Source organism: Chenopodium album, chromosome 27 (genome assembly GCF_948465745.1).
Source record: "Chenopodium album chromosome 27, dcCheAlbu1.1, whole genome shotgun sequence".
Lineage (NCBI taxonomy): Eukaryota > Viridiplantae > Streptophyta > Magnoliopsida > Caryophyllales > Amaranthaceae > Chenopodium > Chenopodium album.
In genome coordinates this window covers 5,792,570-5,820,450 of record NC_137860.1, presented here as the reverse complement: position 1 = coordinate 5,820,450, position 27,881 = coordinate 5,792,570, and the positions used below count along the sequence as shown (strand labels likewise).

The following is a 27,881-nucleotide window of genomic DNA, read 5'->3' as shown; positions in this document are numbered from 1 at the left end:
AAAGGGGAACAAGGAAGAAAATAGTAAGGTAATTTTGTAACTTTGTCGTTTATTCTAAATTTTATTTCCAATACATACAAATATGGTATAAGAATTATTTATTTGGATCTCACTATCCAATTCCCTCCTTATCCTATCCCTTTCCCTTTTACCAAATGCCTCGTAAGTTTTTTTCACTAAACCCAAACTGACCTGCCAATCAAAAGAACAGTTAAAGCATCAATCGAATTGTAATCCTGCTCCCAAACCTGTTTCAAACCAACTCGACATGACCTGAACCAATTACGATTCTACCTTAATTTAAAAAAAAAAAAAAACATAAATTAATCAAACCAAATCAACCCACTAATTGAAACCATTTTAGAATCGACCCTTGATCCACCAACCACATAAACCCGTTTAAACCCGAATCGAAACCGAAACACCAACCTTGCTATCTTAAATCAATCACACATTCACACATAGTCAACTAAAATGAAAAAAAAGGCGTTCTCACAATCGTTCACTTGTGAAAAACGGGAAAAACATCGTTTCATTTCATGATTTCGTATTGGAATTTACTAAGTTTAGGACAAATGATGATAGTAGTTGACTCCAAATGATAGTAATTGACCTTAATGACAGTATTTAATATTGCAATTAGTGCATTACCCAAATGTGTGGCATGCACAATCAGCTAAGGTACTGAACCAAATACACTTCTGTCTTCTTCCTTATTTGCTTCATTTCATTTTCATCCCAGAAAATTTTTTATATAAATTTCTCTCATTTATAATTCTCTCTAATTTCCCAATTCAACAAGTCACTTTTGCATCATACCCACCACCAATTTTTGTTTTCCAGATCGTTTCTGCTGTTTTGCTTGCCCAATTGTAATTGTAAGTTGTCTTTCACTAACTTAATTTATTGTTTTTTTTTGTTAATTTTGCTGCAAATTCTTGTTGTACTTGTTAAAGGGGTAACCCTTTTTATGTGAATTTTTCTGTTGTTTTCTTGGTGTGGAATTTTGGGGATTTATCTTTTTTTGAATTTTTTTTTTTCATTGATTTATGTTTGATTAATGATTTGGGTATTGAAAAATTCTGTGGTATGTTGTTGTCCAAATACAAATAAAATTGCAAAAATCCAATAAAAATGCTTGATATGTTAAATTTGAGCACTTTGCATCAAAGATGAACTTCAGTACTACTAGTTTGGGTGTACAAATGAATAATCAAAGAAAAAAGGTGACACATTTCAATTTCGTGGTGTTTTAATACCCATATTTTAAAATTTCATTTTGGCAAATTAATGATTACAAGGTATTTGGGGCTCAAAAGTTGCCAATTGATCCTATCAGGAGGAGGAAATTAGGATGTTTGATGCAACTGAGGAATTGATTGGTGTTTGTTAATTGTATTTAATGTTAATTGTTGGGAATTTCGTGTTGTTGGGGTTTGTAAATTGTGCAGGAGGAAGTGATTAGGTTGAGCAATGGCGACGGGGATAATTCAAGCTCCAGTTTGCCATATTAGGAACAAGGATTATCATTTGGGTTTTGCGAAACATGTAGATTTTGTAAAGATTTCAAGTATCAAGAGGGTTAAGCCTTCAAGAAGTAAATTTTCGGTTATTAAGAGTTCGAACCAGGGATCTGATATTGCTGAGCTTCAGCCTGCATCAGAAGGAAGCAGTCTCCTAGGTAATTCCATTCTGTCAGTCTATTGCAGTGACAAAATGATTTTTCTTAAAATCTGTCTCTTTGAATGTCATACGTGATTCCAGTTTTGACAGAATGAAATTCGAGAGATGATTTGTTAATTCTTTTGGTTAACCACAGTATAACTTGTTTCGAACATAATATTCACTTGCATTGAGAACAAGGCTGATTGCAGAAGAAATTCTTCTGGTGAAATCTGTTGATGCATTACTTTTTAAGTTTGAATAGATGCAGATGACTTTGCAATAATATCTTTTTCACTTATGTCAAATGTATTGGCGATTCACCGTAGTTTTTGTTAGCTTTTGTTTTCTAAAGGTCTTGGTAGGAGAAAAGAAAAGAATGTAGTGTGCATTGCTTAACTCTTTTTTGTAACTTCTAGGAACATATAAGTTACAATGATGCAAGATTGTCCTAACAATTTACGTCCCCTAGCTGTCTCACAAGAGAAATGATGGAGGGGAAAGAAAAATGTATGAATATTGAATCTAGTTATCCCTTACATGAACCCAATTCTTTTTCTGTTACAATGACATCTATGTTGAGGGTATTAAATTGATCTGCCGTTGAAAAGATAAGATTAATGTCGTTTTCCCAACATTGATTTAGTTGGTGTATCTTGAATTTGGATGCAGTACCTCGGCAAAAGTATTGTGAATCTCCATATAAAACTGTGAGGAGGAAGACATGCACAGTGATGGTGGGAAATGTGGCCATCGGAAGCGACCACCCAATCAGAATACAAACAATGACAACAACGGATACTAAAGATGTTGCTGCAACAGTTGAACAGGTTCCCTGCCACTATACTCTCATTGTTTAATATTAGTATGTGGCCAGTTTTTGGAAAGATAGATCTCTTATGTCGAGTGAATGTTGGTCTAAAATAATCTAGTACTTGTACTACCTCTGATTCATATTATTTGCAACAAATGAGTTTGCATAGACTTAGGCAAATTTTGTTTATGAGTGTTAAATGGAGAGAAAGATAGATATGCTTGTGCTAGAGAGATAGAGAGAAATGACTACTTATAAAGGAAAGAAAGCATTTGTTGCAAAGAATATGAAACATCCATTTTTGACAATGCAAATAATATGAAACAGAGGCAGTAGTTGTTTATTGACCCTTTTGTATGTCAACTGAAAGATGAGATAGTACAGGTGAGGATCAGTTCAATAGCTGGTGAGAAAATAAATATTGTAATAACTAATATCTTTTATCTTTTCACATCTCTGATCACTGTCCTCAATCCTTTATCTAGTGATGGCTTAATATATTTTTTTGTCAGTTGTTTGAAAATTGTGTTGAATAAAATTTTCAACTGTGGCACCCAAGGTGTTCAACATTTGGAATCCAAAAGCACTTAGTTAAGAAAGCTGATTGTTGGAGCAGTAGCCTTAAAATTTCTCTTGCGAATCTACCATTGAATTCATTAATAATCTGAGCAAAACTAATACAGGGTGCATATGATACACTAAGTGTCTTTTGTGAAATTGCTATCCTTTTCATGGTATTGTGCTCTGGTTTGTCTTCTTGACTTAGATCTATCATGACCACTAACAAATAATGAAAATTAAGTTCAACATACGAATATAGTTGACCCAAAACCCAGTTTTTTAAAAAAATTCTATTTACGCATAGGGTGCAGATTCCCCCTAGTGATAGTCAGGCTTCACTCATGTATAAATTTACTTGGTCTACTTTGAGTTTGATATACAAATGGCTAGAAAGGCATGAAAATTTTTGATGTGTTGATACATATTGATGGCCATTGCATATTCTGCACTTGTTTTATGAGTTAGAAAATTTTCTTTGATTCTTAGAGCCGGTCTTTTTTCCTCACTTTTACTGGCAGGTCATGAAAATTGCGGATAGCGGAGCTGATATTGTTCGAATAACAGTGCAGGGAAAGAAAGAGGCAGATGCTTGCTTTGAAATTAAGAACACACTTGTCCAGAAAAAGTAAAGCTTCGCTTCTCTTACTTTCCCCTAGTTTTGGTTGTTTAGTTTGTTCAGTTTAGATCTACGATTTGATTTAGATGGAGTTATTTATCAACTTGTTTTTATTTATTATTTATTTATTTTTTACAGCTACAATATTCCCTTAGTAGCAGATATTCATTTTGCTCCTTCTGTTGCAATGCGTGTCGCTGAATGCTTTGAAAAAATTCGTGTCAATCCTGGAAACTTTGGTATAATCTCAGCATTGGTCCTGTAATCATAGTCTTCTCATTTTAAGCCCCATAATCTTGATCAAATAATATACTTTGTGGGCATTGTGCCAGCTGATCGAAGGGCCCAGTTTGAGACTCTAGAGTATACAGATGAGGATTATCAGAAGGAACTTGAGCATATAGAGCAGGTAAAATCTCATGCGGTTGTCACCCAAATCATGCACAATAGAAAGTTAGAAAAATGAAGGATGATAATTTTTGTTTTCTAGATGAAAAGTTTATGAAGATTGTAAATTCTACTCTGAAAGTTGTTGATGCCACTGTCTAGTATGTTATGTTTTGTCTTAAGTTAATGTAATTTGGTTGCATGCATATCAATCCACCATTGTTGGGTGTGCCATCTTTGATATTACTCAAGGGAACAATCAATATAGTTTAAGGTTGCATTGTCATAGACTCATAGATACTTTTTCAAAGATCTTTGTCTCAATTGTTGAAAGATTTCGTTGGAGGGAGGTTAGGGAGAGTCTTAAAAGATGTCTTTTGAAACTATTGTTATTTATCTTATTCTTAATATATGAATATTGTTATTTATCTTATCTTTTTGTCTTTGAAGATGCTTTATACATGTGTATTGGAATAATAACTAAGATAATAAAATTATAGAATTTCTTAAACCCGCTTTATACACATAAAAGCACACAACCTAATTGGATTGAGGTGCTAGGAATTGGGTCAACAGTGAATTCTAAATGCACAGTGACAAGTGCATTCTTTTGTCCAATCCTACTTTCTAAAAACATGACATATGCACACAATATACATTTCAAGATTTAACATTTAACTCTCAAACCAAGATTTAAGCTTGATAAACGTATATATAATGCTTCACACGTAAAATATCATTGTAGTGATGGAATTGCTGTTTATTCAGTTTTCTTACATTGTGGTTTTGTTTGTATTTATTAATTACAGTATATATTGTTACATAGTATATTTGATTACTTAATTAATCTGTTGGGATTAAGTCTTTAGTATTGTTATTGTGTTAGCGTCTTGGTATTGTTAGTGTGTAGCACTTTCTAGTTTTTGTTTTACTTGCAACACAACTTCCTGGTACACATTTCGAGGAAGAAGAGAGAGAAAATTCAGGGACTAGGTTAACTTCATTTAAAATAACCTAAATACCAATAAAGGGGTTGCATTATTAAGGTTTTAAGTTTTGTAAATGAATAAGTTGTGCTCTTACCTTCTTTATCCTCTTTCTTAAACTGTGTGCCATTTGCCACGGGGGCTGTGTTGAAGGTATTTTGAAACAGAGGAAGTACTTGGTAAATTCACAATAGCATTAAATTTGTTCTAAAATCTTTGTTCATATGGATGATTCTTGTGTTTCATATTACTCAAAATTGTTCATGGCAGAGGATAAGAATTAGCCTAATATGCTGACTCTACTCTTTGTTTCTCAACATAATTCCAGGTTTTTACTCCATTGGTTGAGAAATGTAAAAAGTACGGCAGAGCAATGCGTATTGGGACAAATCATGGAAGTCTTTCTGATCGTATTATGAGCTACTATGGGGATTCTCCACGTGGAATGGTAAGCATCACATGCTGTTATGTATTCATCCATAATTTGGTATAGAGTAAGACTAGGTGCTGGATCAAAGTGAACTAAATCTAATGTCGAGGTTGGCCTTTTTTCTTTTTATTCATTTATTTTTTCTGCCTATGACTTTGAAACAGGTTGAGTCTGCCTTTGAGTTTGCAAGAATATGCCGGAAATTAGACTACCATAATTTTGTCTTTTCCATGAAAGCAAGCAATCCAGTTGTCATGGTTGAAGCTTATCGGTTATTGGTTGCAGAGATGTATCTGCAAGGATGGGATTATCCATTGCACTTAGGAGTCACAGAAGCTGGCGAAGGCGAAGACGGTAGGATGAAATCTGCAATTGGGATCGGGACCCTTCTTCAGGTACAAAATGAGAATGTTTTTTGTTGCTGATATATGTCCTCCCCACAGAAAGATTAATGTCATCAAATTTCAGTGCTATCAAGGAATTGATATAATTTAAGGAGATGCTTTGTATGTATGTATCCATTGTAAAATAAAATTAACATTTATTTAGCCAGCTCAAAATGAATGGAACTTCAATAAGTTTAGATAACTTGTTGCTTAGGCGCATTGTCCTGAATCAAGGTAAATGAGTTTTATCGCAGATATTTGCTTCCAATGTGCTTTTTTTACTTTTAGCAAATTTCCGATGGTATTATTAGCTTAAATGCTGTACTAGCGTGCTGGACTGTTTTCTACTGAAGAGCAAGGTTGTTAAGTATGAGATTCCATCTCATTTCACTATTTCAGCAACGACCTGTATTCTTTTTTGCTACACTCTTTGTACCTATTCAATGAATTGCAATATATGGGATTTTTTTGTCGTAACTCTAAGGAGATATTAATTTTGTAGGATGGCTTGGGAGACACAATCAGGGTCTCATTAACAGAAGCCCCAGAAGAGGAAATAGACCCCTGCAATAGGCTGGCCAACCTCGGAATGAGAGCAGCTGAAATTCAACAAGGAGTGGTAAGATTAAAGTCTTTTGGGGTTGATTTGATGCTAGGACAGTACAAAGTTCTAAATATTTAATAAAAACTCTGTGGCTATAATTTTCTTCCAGGCACCATTTGAAGAAAAACATCGGCATTATTTTGAGTTTCAGCGCAGAACCGGTCAATTGCCAATTCAAAAAGAGGTCCTCTTACTTTTTATATGTTATCGCAGTCTTTAGCTACTATTTCATTGATTATCTGAAAACGTCATCTTTTGTTATGCATAGGGTGAAGAAGTGGACTACAGAGGTGTACTTCACCGTGATGGTTCTGTTCTCATGACTGTTTCCCTGGATCAATTGAAGGTGAAATTCTTTATCAGATATGGTTTTATATTTAATTTTTTTTTTAATAGTATTTTTGTGTATATATTAGGAGTATGTATATGCTCATTAATTTTAGTTGTACACTCTAATAATTATTCTGTTACAAGTCTATATATAATTTATAAAAGTGATTATTTGGGTCACTCTTGACAAGTAGTATACGCCATTTATCAGGTATCTCTATTATTGTTTGACTTTCTCCTCTGTAATACTTCAATCATGTAGCTGCGCTGTAGTTTTATTTATATTCCATGATTATTTTTGTTCGGTAGGATAATTGTGTCATTTTTTCTCATAAACTTATGTACCCATCTTTTAAAATGTATGCATTTCATTAAATCCTTTGTGATGTGAAAAATGTGGGTTCTAAGGCCTTATCTATGTTCTTGTAATTATTGCTTCGAAATGTGGTTTTATTGTCCCAGATACTAAATTCCAGAACCTTTTATAAGTTCATTAAGTAAGAACTTAACAAACATTTCGTCAGCTACCTTGAATTCGTTAGTTCTAATTATGTTAATTATATTTAATTTCAGACGCCAGAACTCCTTTACAAGTCACTAGCTGCAAAGCTTATTGTTGGCATGCCCTTCAAGGTAAATTAGAACTGAAATTTGAAATTTCTTTACTCAGGCCAAAAATGACTGCTCTATTAATTGCCTGATAACTTGTATAATTGCTATGGTAGTTTCCTGACAATATATATGTCAATTTAGGATCTGGCCACTGTAGATTCCATTTTACTGAGGCAGCTTCCCCCAGTAGATGATGCTGATGCAGTAAGCAGTCACCTTTTAGCCCTTTATCTCTTTCTTTATTTTACTAATTTGATTAGCTCAAGAAAGAGTCAATTTTCAACAAGTTTTTTTTAATGCAAATCAATGACTTGGTCTGCTTTGCCTTTTATGATTAGCGGCTAGCCCTCAAGAGATTGATTGATATAAGTATGGGGATTATAACCCCTTTGTCTGAGCAACTTACGAAGCCCCTGCCTAATGCGATTGTTCTAGTGAACCTCAAGGAGTTATCAACTGGTGCACACAAGCTTTTACCTGAAGGTGGTTTCCCGCACCCCCCCCCCCCCCCCCCAAATCTTATTTCTTTGTATATGCTGTTTTTCATGTTAACTGCGAGATTGTTTCTTTTCCAGGAACGCGCTTGGTTGTGTCTTTGTGGGGCGATGAACCTTATCAAGAATTGGAGATTCTTAAAGACATAGATGCTACAATGATTCTGCATGAACTGCCTTTCAGTGAAGAGAAAGTCAGCAGAATCCATGCAGCTCGAAGGTATCTTCTTGTTCATGAGCTACATTATCATCTAAAGAAAACTTGACTGACCTTTCTAAAACAATATAAATTTAGCAAATCTATCATTTATGAAGTCTGATCATCAAAGCTTGTGTAATAAAGAGTGAGACAATGCAAAAGCCAATTGCACAGACAAGTAAACTGCCGTAGGATTAATAGAGAAGAAAGATACAGTAGAGTATAATGGGAGAGAGGAAATTTTGTTCGCAAATGAGGAGGAAGAGAGAGACGGTACAAAATCTGGCTTCTTTTGGAAAATTGATATGCTAGATATGTGACAGTCTAGATGGGTTTTATAACTTGGACACTTCCTTTTTGGCCATCTGTTGGAAAATTGATACTTTAAAGAGTCATTAAATCATTAGCTGTTATCTTTGGATTCTCATGAATGTGTCATCATGTTTGTAAGGTAAAAATTTATCAGTGGTAGACTCATTGGTCCATTGCCACATATGAAACTCATATCCGAGTTTGAGCTTCATATCTAATGACACTCTTTTCCTACTGTAACCTTTGTTGCCCTCTTTCCACTCTCATTTCACTATTAGAGATCTGGGTTCATCATTTTAGATGTTTACATCATTGCAGGCTATTTGAGTACTTATCAGATAATTCTTTAAACTTCCCTGTAATACACCACATCCAGTTCCCCTCTGGGATTCACAGGTATTTCATAATACAATTTCTAATTTGAAGGCATCATTACAAGATTTCTCTTCTCATGTTTTCTCTATTGTCTAATTTTATATTCTCTATCAGGGATGATCTAGTCATTCGTGCTGGTACCTATGCTGGATGTCTTCTCGTAGATGGGTTAGGAGACGGTGTGCTCTTGGAAGCTCCTGGCCATGACATCGAATTTCTGAGAAACACATCTTTTAACTTGCTTCAAGGTTGCAGAATGAGAAATACCAAAACGGTAAAGTTTTTCATGAGAAATGCTCTTTTGCTTTAGTACTGTTTAGTTGGTATTGTTTGTAGAACATTGAATTATGTTTTTGTTCCTTGGTCCAGGAATATGTGTCTTGCCCATCCTGTGGGAGGACACTTTTTGACCTCCAAGAAATAAGCGCACAAATAAGGGAGAAGACATCGCACTTACCTGGTGTTTCTGTAATTTTCTAAAACTCGTCATCAAAGGACGCTTGTACAACAACCAAATTAAAAAAGATTTAGCAGTCAAGATTTATTTTTTTGGTGATCTGGTTTGTGCAGATTGCAATCATGGGTTGCATTGTGAATGGTCCTGGGGAAATGGCTGATGCAGACTTTGGATATGTTGGTGGTTCTCCTGGAAAAATTGACCTCTATGTTGGCAAGGTATGGCAATGGTTGAGACTTGAGTTATTTAGTTACAGATTACTAAGTATAATTCTTCTGTGGAATCCTTCTTGGTGAGGTTACACAATGTTACATCTCTTTTTACCAGCATCTCTAAAATCCTTCTTAATGGAACATACTAACAAACTTTATATACTGTTCTTAGTCTTCTTACTCTTGTTGGTCCTGTTTATGGCCCAGGTTTGCGTTAGATATATGTGGCCTTGAACCTAGAATTTCCAGCATCCTCTTGTCATTGTCTCTGAAATGTAGCTTTTGTTTTCTATGAATTATCAAAAAATGTCTTATGTACAAATGCATACAATCCTCTAAGTAGTTGCATTGGTCAGAATTGTCAGTTTCCGTGTTTTCAACCCTAGCCTGGCCCCGTTGTGGGAGTCCTTTGCTTGGGGTTTGTTTACATATTACTCCTATAGTTTGAGTAGCCAGGCCTTGCATGAGCTATGAAGTAATTTATAACATGCAATATATAAGAGGCCTAACTGCTTGGCAATTTAACAAAGGGGGACTGAACAAAAGATTACAAGGTGTAATAAACGATGAAATTTTTTAGAAGTGGATAGTTGCTCCTTTCAGGAAAAAGTGGATAGTTGCTGCTTCAGAGGTTAAAGCTATGCTGCATCCCTTTTTACTAGTCTGTCTTCTGTTTCTTCTCTTTGTTCACATTTATCCCTATACATATGTTACTCTATGCTATTCTTCAAAAAGCTTGCTGTATAAAATTTTCTGCTGGCTTGCTTATTATTACATCACAATTAAATTGTATGAATAATTAGTTTATAACTCTGCAAAACAACTCCCATTTCTTGCAGACGGTAGTGAAACGAGGAATAGCAATGGAGCAGGCTACAGATGCTTTAATCAATCTAATTAAAGAGCATGGGCGTTGGGTGGATCCTCCAGTGGAAGAGTAGACAAACAATTATTGAGGATTATTTATAGGATTTAGAATTATGCAAAAAGAAAGCAACTTTCAGAGTCCCGTCCATATTGTAGATTAAAGAATATTTCCCCGTGTCATTTTTGCGGGGGCATATTACAAAGTATTAGGAATATGCCAAAATTGTTCTTGCTGTACAGGATCTTATATATGAATCTAATTTGAATAATACACAGTTGCATTACATTAATTGTTCTTGCTTGTGCTTTGTAGTCTATATATTTGTATAAATGCATCTATCTATTGGTAATTTGGTACGTAAAACTAGTTGTGTAACTATTCTATAATCAGAAGAGATATCGGAAAATTGAGCCTCATGGACAACCATCCTTTTTTAACTGGTGTCAAAGGAAGCCTACACCCTGAATCTCTTCTTCAGTATCTTAATTGTGAAACCATATATGCAACATAAACAAACTTGATGAATGCACCATATGATCATGAGAGGATATTGGAAGATTGAGCCCCAAGGGCAACCTTGATGAATACATCCTCCAAGGTGGTGTCTGCAAGACCCCATGCTTGGACTGTGAATCTCTTCTTCAGGTTCTCAACTGCCTTGAAAACATCAGAAATCCGAATTTCATGTTTGGGGATCTCAAACTTCTGGGTTCCTGATATGTGGTATATCTTTTGAGCATTTTGAGAGAGCCCTCTCACCATTGTTTCCACTTCTGCATCATGCTCTGCAGAGGTTGTCATGGTGAACACAAAGGACCCTCCATATCTTCCTTTCAGCTGCCATTTTACAAAAACAACACACTAGTTATGTATCTTAGAGAAAAAAAATTGATTAAGAAACCATGATGATGAAAATGTCAATTAATGAATCTCATATTAACAAGGTCCAGCCTGAGAAGGTAACTAACTATGTCCTTTGACTGATGTACCACAAAGCAGGGGAAACTAACTACGTCCTGTGACAGATGTACCACCAATTAGGGTTAACTATGTTCTGTGACTGAACTCACTGAAGTTTATACTCAAGCCTCGAGCCTGACAGATCTTGTTGTTAGGGGCACATTTGTTGTTTGAAAATGTAGTGTAATATGCATCCAAACTTGTCTCACTTACGAAGTCACCAAGACTTCAGAAGTTCAGATCTATTACCTGAAGCTTGCTAAAATCCATTCAGCACAAAGGAAATTATGTAAAAGACTTATTCTTAGAATTATGAATTCAGCGCTGAACTGTGGATGGTCATGTCTTTGCACTAAAACCTTAAATAATACTTGTATGACAATAGTAATCAATGAAAACTAAACTAGAAGGAAGTCTATGAAAAACATTTTATTGATTAGTGATCAGAAAAACATAATGTTGAAATTTAGTTCTTTTGAAGCAACACCCTGGGTGTGATATGCTGGTGTTGTCAGACATTTTGGGTTAGGCATGAGGCTTATAGTACTGGGATCATAACCTTTATATCGAAGTTGTCACATGCAGACCTTCTGACACAGTGTCATAGTGACACTAAACGTGTGGGTCGCTTGCTCCATACACACGTTGAAGACAAGCAGGCCTCTCCATTTGCTTGGATACATGATGATGTGCTCTGTGTCTAAATGAGTTGCGAGAACAAAGACAGAAGCGTACTTTATAGAGTAATATTACTGCTTTGAAGGGACACCTTGCAGGTGCTAAAGCTTTTGTAGAGTAGCGCACTATATATACTTAGCTTTGTAGATGGCCAAAGGAGTTAACATGTGAACTATGTATATTAGGCCATTTGGAGAAATTCCTGCCACTATCCTGTACTACAGCACAATTATTTCCAACAGATTTCGGCTCCATGACAGCTAGAATAACGTACTTTCCTGTACATCTAAAATCCTCTAAATCAAGGTACTACAGCGATTTTGGCTCTAAATCAAGGTACTACGGTAATTTTGGTATTAATAAGTTGTTCACATCAGAAGTAGAGATTTACCTGCTTGGGGCCTCCAATACATTGCAAGCTGCCATCAACAAAAATGCCAATCCGATCACACAGAACTTCTGCCTCTTCCATAGAATGTGCTAAAAGAAGAAGAGAAAAAAAGAGAGTATTAGGGATCATATTCAGAAGATTAATCATTGAGGGTCCAGATACATTAAAAATCATACTCATAAAATCAGACACTAGGTTAAACAAAAATATAGGACGTGTGTACTCGTCCAGTACATACATGATAGATGTACATAAGAGTTTGAGCAACCGGCAAAAACTTAATACTCGTAAGAGCTTCCTTGCATACATAACTTGAGAGAGAGAGAGAGAGTACTTGTAAGAATAATTGCTCTATCTTGTTTTGCTTGCTTCACAACATTCCACAGATTATTTCTTGAAGCAGGGTCTAATCCAGTACTTGGCTCATCCATGTAAACAACCTTTAATAAGTAACAGTATCATTTAGACCACCTCAAGTCATAAGAGGATTAATAGGTACAAGCAACAGTCATGGGAACAAAAAAGTAACCTTAGGGTCACCGATCAAGGAAATAGCAACACTAAGCCTCCTTTTCATTCCTCCACTATATTTTCCAGCGAACTTGTCAGCAACACCACCATGATATAAGTTGACACTTTTCAAAGATTCTTCAACTGCCTGCAGTAACATAATCATATCAACACGAAGAAATTACATTCAATAAGGCAGCTTTGCTAGTCTCCCCATGCCCATACCCATATTGAGGTCATACCCACCTTATATTTTTGTACTGACCACCTATGATGGGGATCAATACATAATTACATATCCACTATAGTAGGTATAACAACCACTCTACCGCCCAATCCGAGTGGATATTCACGCTTATGCCCGCATATTATCTGCCTATTACCCATCCAAATTCAACTTGGGAATAATTTTTTTGAATTCCGTATAATAGTTGTGGATACATGGTGGGGTTCAAGCAGGCGAGTAGATGTGGAGCGGGGTGGGAAGATATGGGAACGGTAGAACATTTAATCTATCACTTACTCATTACCATGGCGGATTTGAACTTTTGATATTCATACAGCCGTACCCGCCCCTTACCAACCAAAGTCAAACCATACCCGCTCTAATTGGAGAGGGTATGATGCAGAATCCACAAATTGTACCAACTTGCCATCACTTGCAATGACACTATATTTTTCAACTAGCAGTTCCACACACAAAGCATAATCTGTAACAATGATGTTTTGATAGTACAAATGATGGGCTTGCGTGCATTTCTCACATAACACTGCAAGTCCCACATTGGTGAGTACAATAATTGATTTTATCATATTTGGCCCTCCTAATAAAGCAACAAGGCCTTCTCTTTTAGTATTATAGCTGTTTCTTTTTTCCTATGTCATATTTGGCCCTCCTAATAAAGCAACCAGGCCTTCTCTTTTAGTATTATAGCTGTTTCTTTTTTCCTATGGGCTAACTAGGAAAACTCCAATCCCACCATAGTGGTTGTTTTGCAAAAGTTGTTAATCTAACCTCTCGAGTCTAGGATCACATATTACAAGCTCAATCGATAGATGCCGGGGGTAAAACACACACACACACACACACTAAGAGAATACTAATATAATTAAATTCCTTAGGGGATGTAATTCAGGATGCGACTCTTCTATCCTTTCAGATGTTTAATCAAGACTGCCTTTGTATTCTTAATCAAGATACATAGAGTAGTCAAGTCTTTTGACCACCTAGATTTTTCTCACAAAAGTTTTGCCAAAAACCAACATGACTATACTCAATACATTGACCTGCATTGCTGCTAAAAAACTGACCTGCATTAAGGCAGAACCTTTCAGGTTCTTAAGGCGGCCATAAAATATCAGGTGCTCTCTTCCAGTTAATGTCTCCCAAAGTAAGCTAAATTCAGAAGAGTGAAAAGGCATAATCCATATCTGTAAATATTTGGAATACAATTGAAAAAACACATATTTAACAAGGATTAAAGACCAAAAACATACTCATGCTGGGGGCAAACACCCATGCTGGTATATATTTCATTCATTTGATAGCGAATGTCTGAACCCTCTACATATGCTGCACCAGATGTCGGCTTTGTGAGTCCAATCATCTAAAGGAATAGAAAACATTAACAACCATTAATTCCATTCTGTAAACAATCTGTCCATAAACGTATCTTTACAAAAAGTCCATCATTCTTATTTCCACTCACACTGTTTAGTGCTTCTTATTTTAGTATTCCAAAAATAAATCTTGGGTAATTTATTATAATACAGTTTAGTGCTTAATATATTTTGTTATTTCCAAAATAAACCTTAGGTCCTTAAGTATTAAAGTTGCTGGATACAAGAGCTAACAAAAATAATTGAAATTAAGAACAGGGATTACATATGCCCTTGAAAATGTCAGTGTTTTCAGGGTATTTTTAGGGGGGTTGCTATAAGAAAGCACAGACTAAAAAGATTTAATCTTATCACATAGGTTAAAAAGGGATACATAAAATAAGAAGTCATGTACATATGTTGCATACAAACAGTGCAATGTTCTCACCATGCTGATGAAGGAGGTTTTCCCAGCACCATTTGGGCCAAGCATCCCAAAGCATTCACCACGTGGCACGGCAAGAGACATGCCTTTGACTGCAAGCTTTGGAGGATTTCCATCCCTTCCAGGATAGATCTTTCTCAGGTTGTTGCAAATTATGGAAATGCTAGAACTTTGTTCTGACAACAATTGCTCCACCCTCTCCCTCTGTTTGGGAAAGCAAAAATCATGAGCAAAAGTATACAACTAAAAGATCGCAACTAAAGACATCTGTTGATTATTTTCTATTACCTATTCTTCTGTAAGTAACTAAGTAAAGCACATAACACATACTGTAGTTGCATTCATATTTCAAATGATCTACGAACTCCTTTAATAATACAGACCCGTCATTGACAATATGCATTCGAGTGCTTCAGCAAACTGACATCCAAAATTTGGAAGCTAGACAGAGTCATGCAGCACCTATGAGAAACATGAACTTAAAGCTTAAAGAAGATCTGCTAGAAGACCAAAACAATGAATTGTTATTGACATAACAAGTCATCTTTTTAGTTTCTTTTTAGAGGGAAAGAAAACATAACACCCTAATACTTTCTATATTTCAGCTAATGGCCACCCTAAAAGAGACTCAAGAAATAAAGCAATAAAATCAACTAAATTCAAAACCCAGCATGAAAATTTCTCCCCACGTTTCAAAACTATGCATATAATGATAAGAAACAGAAAGACCTCTTGCACAACATCAGCTTTCTCCATCTCAACAAAGACTTTTGATCCTTGCTTTTGTAAACTATGCTTCTGTGAAACAGACTTGGACTTTCTCAGCAAGCTGCGGAATAAAAATAGAGGAGTTCTCTTCACACCACTTCCAGATGATACAACTTGATCAACATAGAATGCAATAGGGAGTACGACCAGCCACTCAATAAACATGATGATCATAACTTCTTTCATCCCATTCATGCTGTCACCCAAATTTTCCCACCGCATACCATGGGTTCCCATATAATCCCCAAGAAAAGAATATTGTCCAAGCTCATATAAACCTCGAAACAGAGAGAATCCAGGGTATAGCTCCATAACAATAATCCATCCCCCTGTAATGAAAAGGTCAATAAAGAATAGCACAACACATGTATATTAAGATTTAACAACCAAGAATCAATGCATATTCCCAAGTTTGATGAAGCAATATAAACCCACACATTATTTACATTAAACCCAAATAAGGCTTCTTATGCTGTTAAATGCAATCATACTCAATCATTAGGCAAAATTACACACATTGACAATAGTTTATTTGTATCACTAAATTAGAACAAACTTGATCACTAAATGCATTCAATAACATGACTTACTCACAAAAATCACACATTGACAAGAAATTGGTTACTGAAAACCCATTCAAGTGACATTGTTACCTCTTTAGTAACCAAGTCCATGTTCCTTTTATATAAAGACAAGTTCATGTCAGTGATTGTAGACTTGTAGTTGGACCATAGTTCATGTCAATGAGGTCTTATCTTCAAGTGTGTATGGTATACAATATATTACACGTAAATCCACTGAATCCATCACATACATTATGCGTTAATCATAACAACCCCCTACATGTGCTATCAACTTCGTTCTAGAGGAAAAGGGGTTTGACAATGCTTAAGAATTATTCCTTGACATAAAAATAGGAATGCACCTACTATTCAGAAAATGACATATGGCCAAAATAAAGTTGTTGATATAAACAGAAACAAATATTAACTTACTTGGAAATGAAGTATCTTGAATAAAATTTTGAAATAGAAATCCTCCTAACAGCCCAGTGCCAAATGTCAGTAAATACCCAACAGCTGTAAGAAATTGGTGACAAAACATTAGCACCATAAGAAGACAGCTCAGTAGACTACTACGTCAAAAGAAGGTAGCATTGAGCCCAGGGTCTAACCTCTAGCAGTTAAAACATTCGAGAACAAAGGAGCCACAAGAAACGCCATAGAAATCTGCAAGTTTACATAGATAAAATAGAATACAAATTGGATGCTGTAGTCATTTGTTGTGAATATTTTTAGTCCTACAGAGAAAACAACACAGGGCATGAGGATCAAATATAGCAGAACACTTGCCATGTAATACAAAAGAATAAAAAAATCGAGTTAAGTTATAATTACCAATAAGAGATCCAAATATCACAAAACATGTCATGTAGATTACAGATAAAACTAGAAAGTAAGCATAGGAAATTGTCCAATATGGGCCATCACCAAGCCCATGCATTTTCATCATGATACGCAATCGCTGTTGTTTTTCATAAACCAGAGCAGTCAATACAACCTGCACCAATTTACAGAAATCTTAAATATCTTGATGTAAATTCTCAATAAGTTACTGCCAAACATCATGACATAGTTCTTATGTCAGACTTCATACATAACACCTTCCATTACATGCAATATTGCAATGTATAGAAACTTAGAATTGCCATAATGATGGAAAAATATTTATTTACAAGTAAGCACGTGTCATAAGCCAAATAGTAAGAAAGACAATGGGGAAAAAAGTAAAGGCGTGCGCAAAAAATAGTACGGGCATATGTGATTGAAATCATTTACTAAATAGGAAATGGAACAACTTTAAAATATGGAGGATGTAGAATTTAAGACTCATGTTGATGGTCTTTGCCAAGCAACCTGAAGACCCTTAGAAAACACAATGCCTTCTACACCTAAAGTTATACCTTATACTATGCCGGCATCAAAACTGGGTTTTAAAATCCAAGAAAGAAATTAAACGAATATAAAGAGAGCATTTTCATGCAAACATGATGACAAAGCTGCTTTGCACTATAGATTTACTTTGTGCTATATAACATTGAATTTGGACTACAGGAGCGATTTTATTAGCAAAACTTTCACCAGACAAGTCAGATGGTGCTCCAATAACATCTTTAATTTGCTTCCCTCAATAAGATATAAGCTCTGATAGTCTCATTACATAATATACAGTTCAATCTGCTAAAAACAACTTATATCTTACATTCAACTGGACTTATCAGACATTCTAGATCAATAGCCAAGTATTTCAAAGTTTCAAACATTATAGAACTATGGCTGCAAGAAAGTAAGGGAAAAAAAATCCAAGAAATACTCCAAGATGAATGCTTGTAAGCCAACACTAACCAATGTCATGCATACTTACCGGAAATAGTGCTATAATGACATATGTAAAAAACTGAGCACTGAGAAGAGATGAAATATCAATTCTTAGTCGGGTTCCAGGCTTTGGCATTTCCTTAACAAACTCAAGAAGAATTTTTGTACTAGCACCAAACAGACTCTGTAGATAGGCATTAGACACCTGTAATATAAAAAATGAATGTATAAGTTTTACAGAAACATCCGAAATGCACATAAAAAGTATAGCTAATTGTAACTTTGAGATTAAGCTAAGTCCAGAGGCTGTTCCCACAATGAGTTCAACTCTTATCTTAGGTGACAATGATTAATAGTACCAAAGCATCAAGTCTCGAGTTACTCAGCCCCATATATAATTTTGTTTTTAGAAGGATGTATAGAAAATTAGTAGCTGGTATAAGAAATTGCTATTGCAACTGGTTTACTCTTCAGTTTCAATGTTAAATTCATACATCCATGCAAAAAACCTTACTCCTGGTTGAATAAAGTAGATTTTAATTATTAGAGAGTCAACATACTACATTAAACATTAGCTACACCCACAGTCTAGAAATAGTTGTCAAATTGTCCCGACCCCTCATTAATGAAGATATAATATGAGTCCCTATAAAATCCTTTTAACTGACTGCATCATTCTCACAATCTTCCCATCAAATAGTCTAAGGGCGTGTTCGGCACTAGCTTTTGAGTAGCTTTTAGGTAGCTTTTAGTGGTTTGACTTATTCAAACCACTACATAGAAAAAATTATGAGTGTTTGGGAATGTAGTGGTGGGGGTAGAGTTTAGTGGTTGAAGTAGCTTTTGTGAAAAGTTAACATTATTAACTTTTGTGAAAAGCTAGGTAGCTATTGAATTTTCTTCAATTTTTTTTAGAATTTTACAGTTCACAGCTAGTTTACCAAACACTCATACTAAATTATTTATTTTCACAGCTAACAGCTAGTTGACAGCTAACAGCTACATATACAGCTAACAGCCACCAGCACAGCTAACAGCTACCTCTACAGCTACATTTTGCCGAACACGCCCTAAGAAGGTTACATTGGAAAATTCAGAAATATACAATGACTACTTCAAGGAAGGTAACAAATATTTTGGATGTCCCAAATTAGTAAAAATATGTGTGATGAAATTTTTTTCCACTTTAAAAAGTAAACAAAAAAAAAAAAAAATTCATATCAAACAGAACACTTTCCCAAAGGTTAGCAGCAGCCCTGAATTGTAACATGAATACTTTTCTTGCCATAAAGTTAACAATTAAAACTGGACAATTCATGTCACTACAGCTGAGGGAGAACAAGTTCCAACAAGGTCAACAAACAAAGAGAAAAACTCAATGACTATAGAGTCTAAAATGACAAGCAAGCAGCCATGAATTCAGAGCAATTACCATGTTTATAGAGCGTAGTACACGTAGCAATGCAATTCTAGAAAATCCAGTGTCATTTTTGTATGTTGTATTATACCATATGTTCACATTAAAGTTGTTCAAGTCTGAGTTGAGGATATCATATGCTGTCACCAAGAAACAAAACATAAATATGTGCAAAGAAGAATATCTTGGACAATTAAAGTTGTTAAAGACCTACCTGCGACAAATTCATTTATCTTCCTTTCTGGGTTACCTTTACGGTAACCCTTGTACAGCTCATGATTTATATCAGAAGAACTATTGCGCCATAGAGGAAGACCTTGAGCACATTCTACATCTGTATAAAAAGCATCAACTATATATTCAGAATGGTGCTCCATAATTCAGGAGGGAAGAGAGAAAAACTGCATAAATAACATTAGGGAAGATAAGATTGTATACTTGTTATAAAGGGAATTCCTATTTTAACGAATCTTCCATTACCTGAAGGGTCTACAGCATACCAGTTATTAAGTCTTTGTCACCGAGGGAATCACCAATACATGGCACCATGGGGGGAATCACCAAAAGTACATGGCACCATGGTTAATGACAAGTTCAAGCTATTCTAATATCGCTTACCAAGTCGTACAAAAAATTATTTTACAAAACCTTGTCACAAATTAATTTCATAATTCTATGTTGAGAAAATTGAAGATGAGTTTTGACTGTTGACTATAGGAAGGATATTGGTGGCCGCCAATATTCAGCATACTAGATTGTGAAACTCATGAAACTGTTAGTGCCAGAATTCTCAGATCATATTAATTGTTTCATAGCTAACAAAGAGAGATATCCTTTTTTGAAAGCACAGTTGTTCTCCTTTTCTGTAATTTTGTAATTATCAATTTGAATATGTATTTCTATCAAGATGGAGACAGAAATTTTGAAAGAACTTTTGACATACGAAAATGATGCAATATTATAAAAGTGATATGAGATTTTAAGCAATATCTATCCTGAAGATTGCAGGACAAATAACAGATATAATGATACATCTAGTTGTTGCCCATGCATCATCCATCGAATCAAAGAGTTGAAATTGTGACAGAATTCACTGTTATATTTGTGACAGAATTCAGTGTTATATACAATCAGCTATAGAAATCCAAAAGGCTGGTAATACCTTGCTGTAAAGTTGACGATATAATATCTACGGGCAATGAAAATGACAAGCTTGACAGGCAGAGTGGTTGAACAAAGTACAGGGGAAGGCCTGAGGTGTAAGCAGGATCAAGAAAATTCTGAGTTCCAGGCTTCGAAGCTGATCCCTGGAGTAGTTTAATGCATCACTATTTGACATCTTTCGGTAACAAATTAACAATTAGTGGAGACAGAGTGCATGCTTAACCACTTACCAAGACATTGTTGGCCAAACTAAGTAAAAGGTTGGAGGTATTCACAGGGGATGTCGGAAACAGGTTGCTGGCCAAGCCTAGAATGATCCAAAATCACATAATTAAACCACGTTCCAAGAAACAACCAGATGTAAAAAATATATATGAAGGAGATTTACCTTGCCCCAATGTTTGATTATTCCCAGTCACGAGTACAGTAACAGGACAAGTTCCTGTCAGTCTACATGATTTACTAGGCAAGTCTGGAAATGTAAAACCATTAGTTCTCACAGCACGACTTTGAGGATCTGGAACTTGAAGCAATGCAGGCCATTTTTGGGGGTTAGGAATTGGACAGCTGGAAGCTTGATCCAATGTCGAATATTGAATCCCACATTCAGTTTTGCCATTAACTTGAGCACAACCACATTTGAACTTTTCTTTGCTTAATTCATTGTCTATCACTCGTTGCAAGACAGAAAGAAGAATACAAAGTAAAACCGGGAATATTATGAGACAACAATTCGAACGTTTATTGCGTCTCTGCAGTGTATAGCCAGGCAACAGCAACGTTAAGAGAGTACTCACAACACAATAACCATCTCAATTTCAATTAAATAAACATCTAAAGGTTAAGTATTCCTAAGGGGCAGGTAGATCTGTAGATGTAGGAAGCAAATAGTCTGCCATAGTATGCCTACAATATACTTCATACAAAGAATCATATATGCATGATTACTAATAAAATCCTGAATGTTCTTAGACTGTCAGATGTCATGGTTCACCTACCAATTCTAAAATGATCTAACACTTAAAATCTCACAAAATATTCTCATTTATCATACATTTCACGGTTCAGCCACCAATATATACACCCATATTCACTAACTCGGCCACATTTTACCACCATAAGGATTACTTACCCCCCACCAGCCGAATTCAGTTGTCACATTACTAGTTCAAATTATAATTACACTGTCAACGCGGCTATAACCCCGAAGGGAGGACATAGCAAATTATATTAATATTGACCCCACAAACCCAATAAGAACAACACCACTACCATTAGGTCCATCACCATCAAGAGCAATTGCAGTATCACTACATTCAACAAATCTCCATTAAAATTGTCATAAATACGCAAAGTGGCAAATACCCACATAATTTAACAAAATACCCATGATTGAAAACACCATTAATAAAAAAAAATTAATAAAAATAAAAATAAAAAATAAAAATAAAAATAAAAAAGCCAAATCTGAACCAAATTACTAATGATTTAGAAAAATTGCACCCATTAAAAAAGCATAAAAGTAACCTGAAAGATTAAGTTTTTCCGGAGAAGAGCATTGGCCTGGGTAGAAAAATTGGCGCGCCCATGTGAAGGAATTGTCATGGAATTCTGTGAAACTGACAAACTCAAAGTGAGGAGGTGAGTTTGACCGTTATAATTAGAGTTGTGATTTTCTGGGGTTTTAAAATATACAACTACAGAACTACAGAAGTACTTCTCTTCTCCTACGCAATTTATCGGATGCTTTTTCGGGTAATTCGCGTTGATATTTTCATAAACTTTAGTCCCAATCTTTATGACTTTTTCTCTTGGTGAGGGGCAAAGCCCAAAACAAGCAAATTTTAAAGAAACAAAATAACAAAAACAACTAATAGTACTTGTCAAAAAAAAAACAACTAATAATAGCTTTGATGTGTGGTCAACTAACACACGAGTAACCTATTACTAAGTAATCGACTGAGTTTTCCCTGACCAAGTAACCTCGAGACATCAGGGTCGTCTCCGACAATTTGGTGGCCCTGTTCTAACTTTTAAAATTAGGCCCTTCAATTTTGGAGGACTATTTTAAAAGGTTAAAAATATTATTATTATAAAATGGCTTTTTCTTTTCGAGTACAGTAATACAAATTATTATAGAGCTTAAATATTCATAGTAATAAGTTTAATAGCAATTCAATAAAACAACAAACAAAAACTTTTTATTTAAAATGTGTCATCCTTTTAATATTTTTTGAAGCAAAATCCACAAATATATCTTCATAATCAAAGATGAATTTTTAGGTTTTAGTTTGAAAATGATGGTCTTTTACGAGGAAGAAAGTGAATTTATAAGGTTATAATTTTTATTTTTTTAAATTATGGGGCCCTGATTTTGGGGGGCCCTGTTACGTGTGTGAGAAAAAACATGTCTAAAGACGGCCCTGCCTCGAGTCCTCGACTATTTTTTCAAAAAAAAAAAATATGTGGTTGGCCACACAGTGTGGCCAGCCACATATGAAAGTTTGTGTAGAACTAAAGCTGAATCTACCCCCACAAACCAGCAGTAAATGAGGCCACGTTACTCTACTAAGGTCCTTTTTTAAAACGGCTTGAAGATATTTCGAGATCACTAAGAACATGCTAAACTTTTGCATCGATCTGATTTCATTGTAGTTATTACTCAGTTAGCTTCTCTATAACAATGACCAATTGTGACTTTTGTCTATTGAACACGAAGTTGCACTTTAGTTTAAGCTCCCTCTATCCATTTTTCATACTTTGTAATCCAAATTCTTAAATCTTAATTAAACACGGTTGCACTTTATCAATAAATTAATCCATTTCTTTGTTTTTCATTTATTTGGATTTTGTTTGTTTTGAAAAGTTATTACAAGAACCACTTTCATTTTATTTCCTTTTTAGAGAATCTTTTAACTAACTTATTCCACTTAAGCTACAATATTTATACCTTTCCACACACTCTCTCTTACTTTATCCACATTTTTCTTACATCTATTCACATTTTCATGCACTTTCTCTCATTATATTTTGAGAAGGTATTGCGTCAGTCGAATTGACCAAATGTTTTGTCAGTCCAGTGGATTTTTGGTATCCTCTATTGACTGGATGATATTCTCTATTAGCTGGTTTATATTCTCTATTGGCTGGATGATATCTTCTATTGGCTAAATGATATCCCTTATTGGCTATAATGATATCATGGTTGGATAATTTTATATAGTCAATAGAGGATATCATCCGGCCATGATATCATATAGCCAATAGTGGATATCATCTAGCCATGATATCATATAGTCAATAGAGGATATCATCCAGCCAATAGAAAATATCATCCAGCTAGTAGAGGATATGTATAAATTATTGGAGGATATAAATTATTTGATGGAGGATGATATGTATATAATTTGTTTGATGATATGTATAGCATTGACGGTACTTTCATTGAAGAGTTCGCACTAAAAGTCATGGGTATGACATAACTTGCTCATTTCTCAACCAATATGCATGCATCTGTCATCAAAATGCTCACAATTCAACATACAATCATTTGGGACAATCAATTTCAACAATTAAACATCGCATAAGAAAGCCCCAAATCGATTTTTTGGGCATTTCTCGAAAAATCCCAGAATCTCGAGCAAGTAACATTACAATTCAAGCATAAATCATGGACAAATATAATCAACAATCTTTATTTTTTCTCTCATATCCATCCTCTTCAATTCTCTTAAACTTTCACTCTCTTCCGCCATATATGACCTCGCTTCTCTCATTCGCCGTAACCACCACCATCTTGTCATCAGGTGGAACTTGTTCTTCATCGCAAGAAGATGACGATGATATATTGCTAATATATTTAGGATTTTTTAGAATAGGAGGAGATAGAAATATCTGTTGTAGTTGTAGCTACCATTGATGGATGATGTTTGGTGGAGACAAAGAAAGATATGATGAAAAAATAGCAGGGAAAGGATTTTGTTTAAGAAAGAGAAGGTATTGTCGTATTGAGTGACGAAACATTGGGTGCGGCTTGCTGCAACCAATACTTTGTGTAATATTTTATTCAAAGAAAAAGACATGTAGTGACAGCTTGTGCTAGAAAGAACCAAGAAAAAGTCATGTGGTTTCGATCTTTCATAATCTAAGCTCGTGCATGACTTGATTCACATGTCGTGTCATGCCAGTCAACGAGCCTCTTAATAGTTTTTACAGCTAGTATATTTTTGTAAATTGGTCAAAAATAAGTTGGGTGACATGCATACAAGCCTATCAAACTCCTTACAAATTTGAAAATAGTATTTATGTACGAGTTGTGTCTTTTGTACCGGATCAAGCAATTTCATGTCATGTCTAATTGACCCCATATATCTATCTTTAACTAACAATTGTTTATATGTGCTAGTATAAAATAATGTTTATAGTGAGAAATATAAAAAGTTCAAAAGTCAAACCTTTCCTTTTTAACTTAGAAACAATGTAGAGAAATAATACTACGTAGTACGTAGGCAACGTAGCATATGTCCTACAAATTTACATTTTTCCTCTATTACATATTAGTTGCAACTTTAGGGTATTATTTGTGAGATATAAAAAAATTTAAAATTACAACTAATATATAATGGAGGAAGTAATAATAAGTGAAGTGTGTTCCATTCAACATACTTAGAAGTTAAAAGTAAATGGAAGAATAATACGAAGTATGAATGTATAATAATTCTTTTTTGAAGTTGATACGTAAATAAAAAAAAATTAAAATTTTTTTTTTAAAAAAAAAAACCATTTGGGTATGACGAATTGACCATAGAAAGATTAATACTCTCCCTTTGATCATTATTGACCATGCAACTTTATTTTGACCATGTAACTTAAACTACTATTGTCATTTGTCAACCTAAGTTAGGAGTACTTAACATCAAAAATTCAAAACAAATAAAATCAATAGGCTACTCTCGACACCTTGAAAAGTTTATAAGTTTACTTGTAAGATTTTGATTTTTATACCTATCAACAATTCAGCACACTAAATTGTTTGTATTATTATATAATACAAGTATGCTAGAGTAGAAAATTATGCCGTATAAAAGTATTGATTTAGATAAACCAATCTATTAAATTAGTGACACTAGAACGTGCTCGTACTATTAAATTGTTGATATATTTACGAAAATGTCATTAGATAAACAAATTTTGTTTATCATGAAGATGAATGGGGGCTCCCTCTCGTACTAATGCACGAGATAAAATATTTGCTAAAGTCTAAAGAAAACAACTTTGATAATGAATTCTCTAAAAATTACTCTTCATATATAATTGATAAAGTTAGGTCCCATTCACTTCATCTTATTTTTGCTGAACTGAAATTATTTTTACTAAAACAAAATTATATTTGCTAAACTTAAATTATTTTTATTGAATTGAAATTACTTTTGATGAGCTGAAATTATTTTTACTGATTTTCTATTATGATTCTTCTTTAAGAAAATTGAATTTTACTGAACTGAAATTGTTTTTACTGAACTGAAAATTTTTACTGAACTGAACTTATTTTTACTGAACTGAAACTATTTTTACTTAATATTTTTTTTTAAGGTGAAGTAAACAAGGCCTTAATTGGATATATAGTTCTTAGTATGTTTTTTTTTAAATAAATAAAATGTGTAGATTTTGAGTATTGAGACATTGGAAGGTTGTAGTGAAAAGTTGTCAGATTAAGGGTGTATTAAATTCACCTATTTTCAGGTTCTCAACTTAATTAAATATATCTAAACTTATTTTAGGACTTATTCAAACTTATTTTAGTTAGGGCCTGTTCACATTTACTGAACTGATGAGCTGAACTGAATTGATTGGAGCTGAGCTGAACTGAACTGAGCTGAAATGAATATTTTATGGGAGAGGGGAATTAGGAGCTGAGCTGAGCTGAACTGAACTGAACTGATTAGAGCTGAATTGAACTGAACTGATTGGAGCTGAACTGAACAGAACTAAAATTAAGTAAATGTGAATAGGCCCTTACACTCTCTGTTTCGTAATAATTGCAACACTTTGGCTTCTGCACTTTCATATGCTTACTTTTACATTATTTTTTTACCAATATACTCCCTCCGATCCAGGGGCACTTGATTTTTTTCATCCGGCCTTTTTTTTTTTTTTTCTTTCTATTATATAAAGAAAATGAAAATAAATAATCCCATATTTGCTCAATCTTCTCTAAACACTCTCACATTTGGATTATTTTAAAACAATACCACATATTTTGACAAGGATTTTCATTTGATGATCACTTTGACCTATATGACCTATTAAATAAACCATACCTTGTAGATTCTATTTTTTTAACGATCACTTTGACCATTTTTTAACCTTTTTTTTTTTTTACATAATTTTTCTACGTATCGTCCTGATAAACAAAACATACTTTGCAATTTATGCTTTATTTTTTCTCGGTTCGGTAAGGATAGGCAGATATTTGTAAATGGGATCAGTAAAGATAAAGGATTGAAGCCAATTAAGTAAAAAAAACAAAAACCTAAGGGTCCGTTTGGCATCGCCATGGTTTTCTGTTTTTTGGTTTTTTGTTTTTTAAAAGTATATTACATATGTTACATAATGGATCAAAAAATATTTAGACTTATTAAAATCATGATAATTTTGAAAACTGACAACAAATAAGTAAAAACACCTTTTTCGTGTTTCCAGCTTTTGGTTTTTAGTTTTCAAAAAAACAGAAAACTGAAAACCAAAAATGATGCCAAACAAGCCCTAAGTAACCATTTTAAAGCTTTAATTTTAGGCTACAATTCAAAGCTTCATCAACACCCAAAGAAAATTTCATAAAAGGATCGGTGTTCATAAAGTTTCTCTACCTTTCAAGTATATCACCATACATCATAATGTAATACTTTCATCAGATCTAAAGTACTTCTTTAATACTCCATAATCAATATTATGATGCAACTAAATAAATAGGCGAGTACGGAAGGACGTAAGGTCTTGCGTGATTGCATACAATTTTGCTTGGTTGCATATCTAAGATTTCGAGTACAATTTTTGTATTTTCTAAGTCACAAAATCATACATATTTTACTAAGATTTTAGTTTGACTTGGACCTTAATTTTTAAATCTATAATATTTTGTTATGAAAGATTACTGATAACGTAGAAGAAGCATATAAAATATAATAGTAGTGTTCAATATAGTAAAGATTGTAAGAATCCCAGCCGCATGCTGTGGAGAATATCACTTCAGAAACGTGCTCATAA

The 27,881-nt window shown here is 34.3% G+C and overlaps 2 protein-coding genes across 2 annotated transcripts; one reads left to right on the top strand and one right to left on the bottom strand.

Annotated features, from left to right (window-relative positions):
• The first annotated feature begins 664 nt into the window (after positions 1-664).
• On the top strand, positions 665-10,588 carry LOC145618898 (4-hydroxy-3-methylbut-2-en-1-yl diphosphate synthase (ferredoxin), chloroplastic-like). Its single transcript, XM_081673503.1, has 20 exons — positions 665-878; positions 1,452-1,681; positions 2,335-2,492; positions 3,556-3,662; positions 3,792-3,892; positions 3,986-4,062; positions 5,355-5,474; positions 5,621-5,851; positions 6,345-6,461; positions 6,556-6,630; positions 6,715-6,792; positions 7,350-7,409; positions 7,530-7,592; positions 7,727-7,871; positions 7,964-8,102; positions 8,712-8,789; positions 8,883-9,042; positions 9,138-9,236; positions 9,339-9,443; positions 10,277-10,588. Exons 2-20 carry the CDS (start codon positions 1,474-1,476, stop codon positions 10,376-10,378), a joined length of 2,223 nt encoding a protein of 740 aa, XP_081529629.1. The 5' UTR covers positions 665-878; positions 1,452-1,473; the 3' UTR covers positions 10,379-10,588.
• LOC145618897 (ABC transporter A family member 7-like) lies at positions 10,455-22,502 on the bottom strand. The gene is made up of 18 exons (XM_081673502.1): positions 22,143-22,502; positions 21,004-21,367; positions 20,846-20,922; positions 20,614-20,758; positions 19,666-19,785; positions 19,467-19,591; positions 18,081-18,239; positions 17,054-17,216; positions 16,831-16,956; positions 16,652-16,735; positions 15,618-15,985; positions 14,892-15,092; positions 14,342-14,451; positions 14,156-14,240; positions 12,864-12,992; positions 12,669-12,774; positions 12,335-12,423; positions 10,455-11,142 (listed from the first exon to the last, which is right to left on the bottom strand). Exons 1-18 carry the CDS (start codon positions 22,218-22,220, stop codon positions 10,843-10,845), a joined length of 2,829 nt encoding a protein of 942 aa, XP_081529628.1. The 5' UTR covers positions 22,221-22,502; the 3' UTR covers positions 10,455-10,842.
• Positions 22,503-27,881: the final 5,379 nt, after the last annotated feature.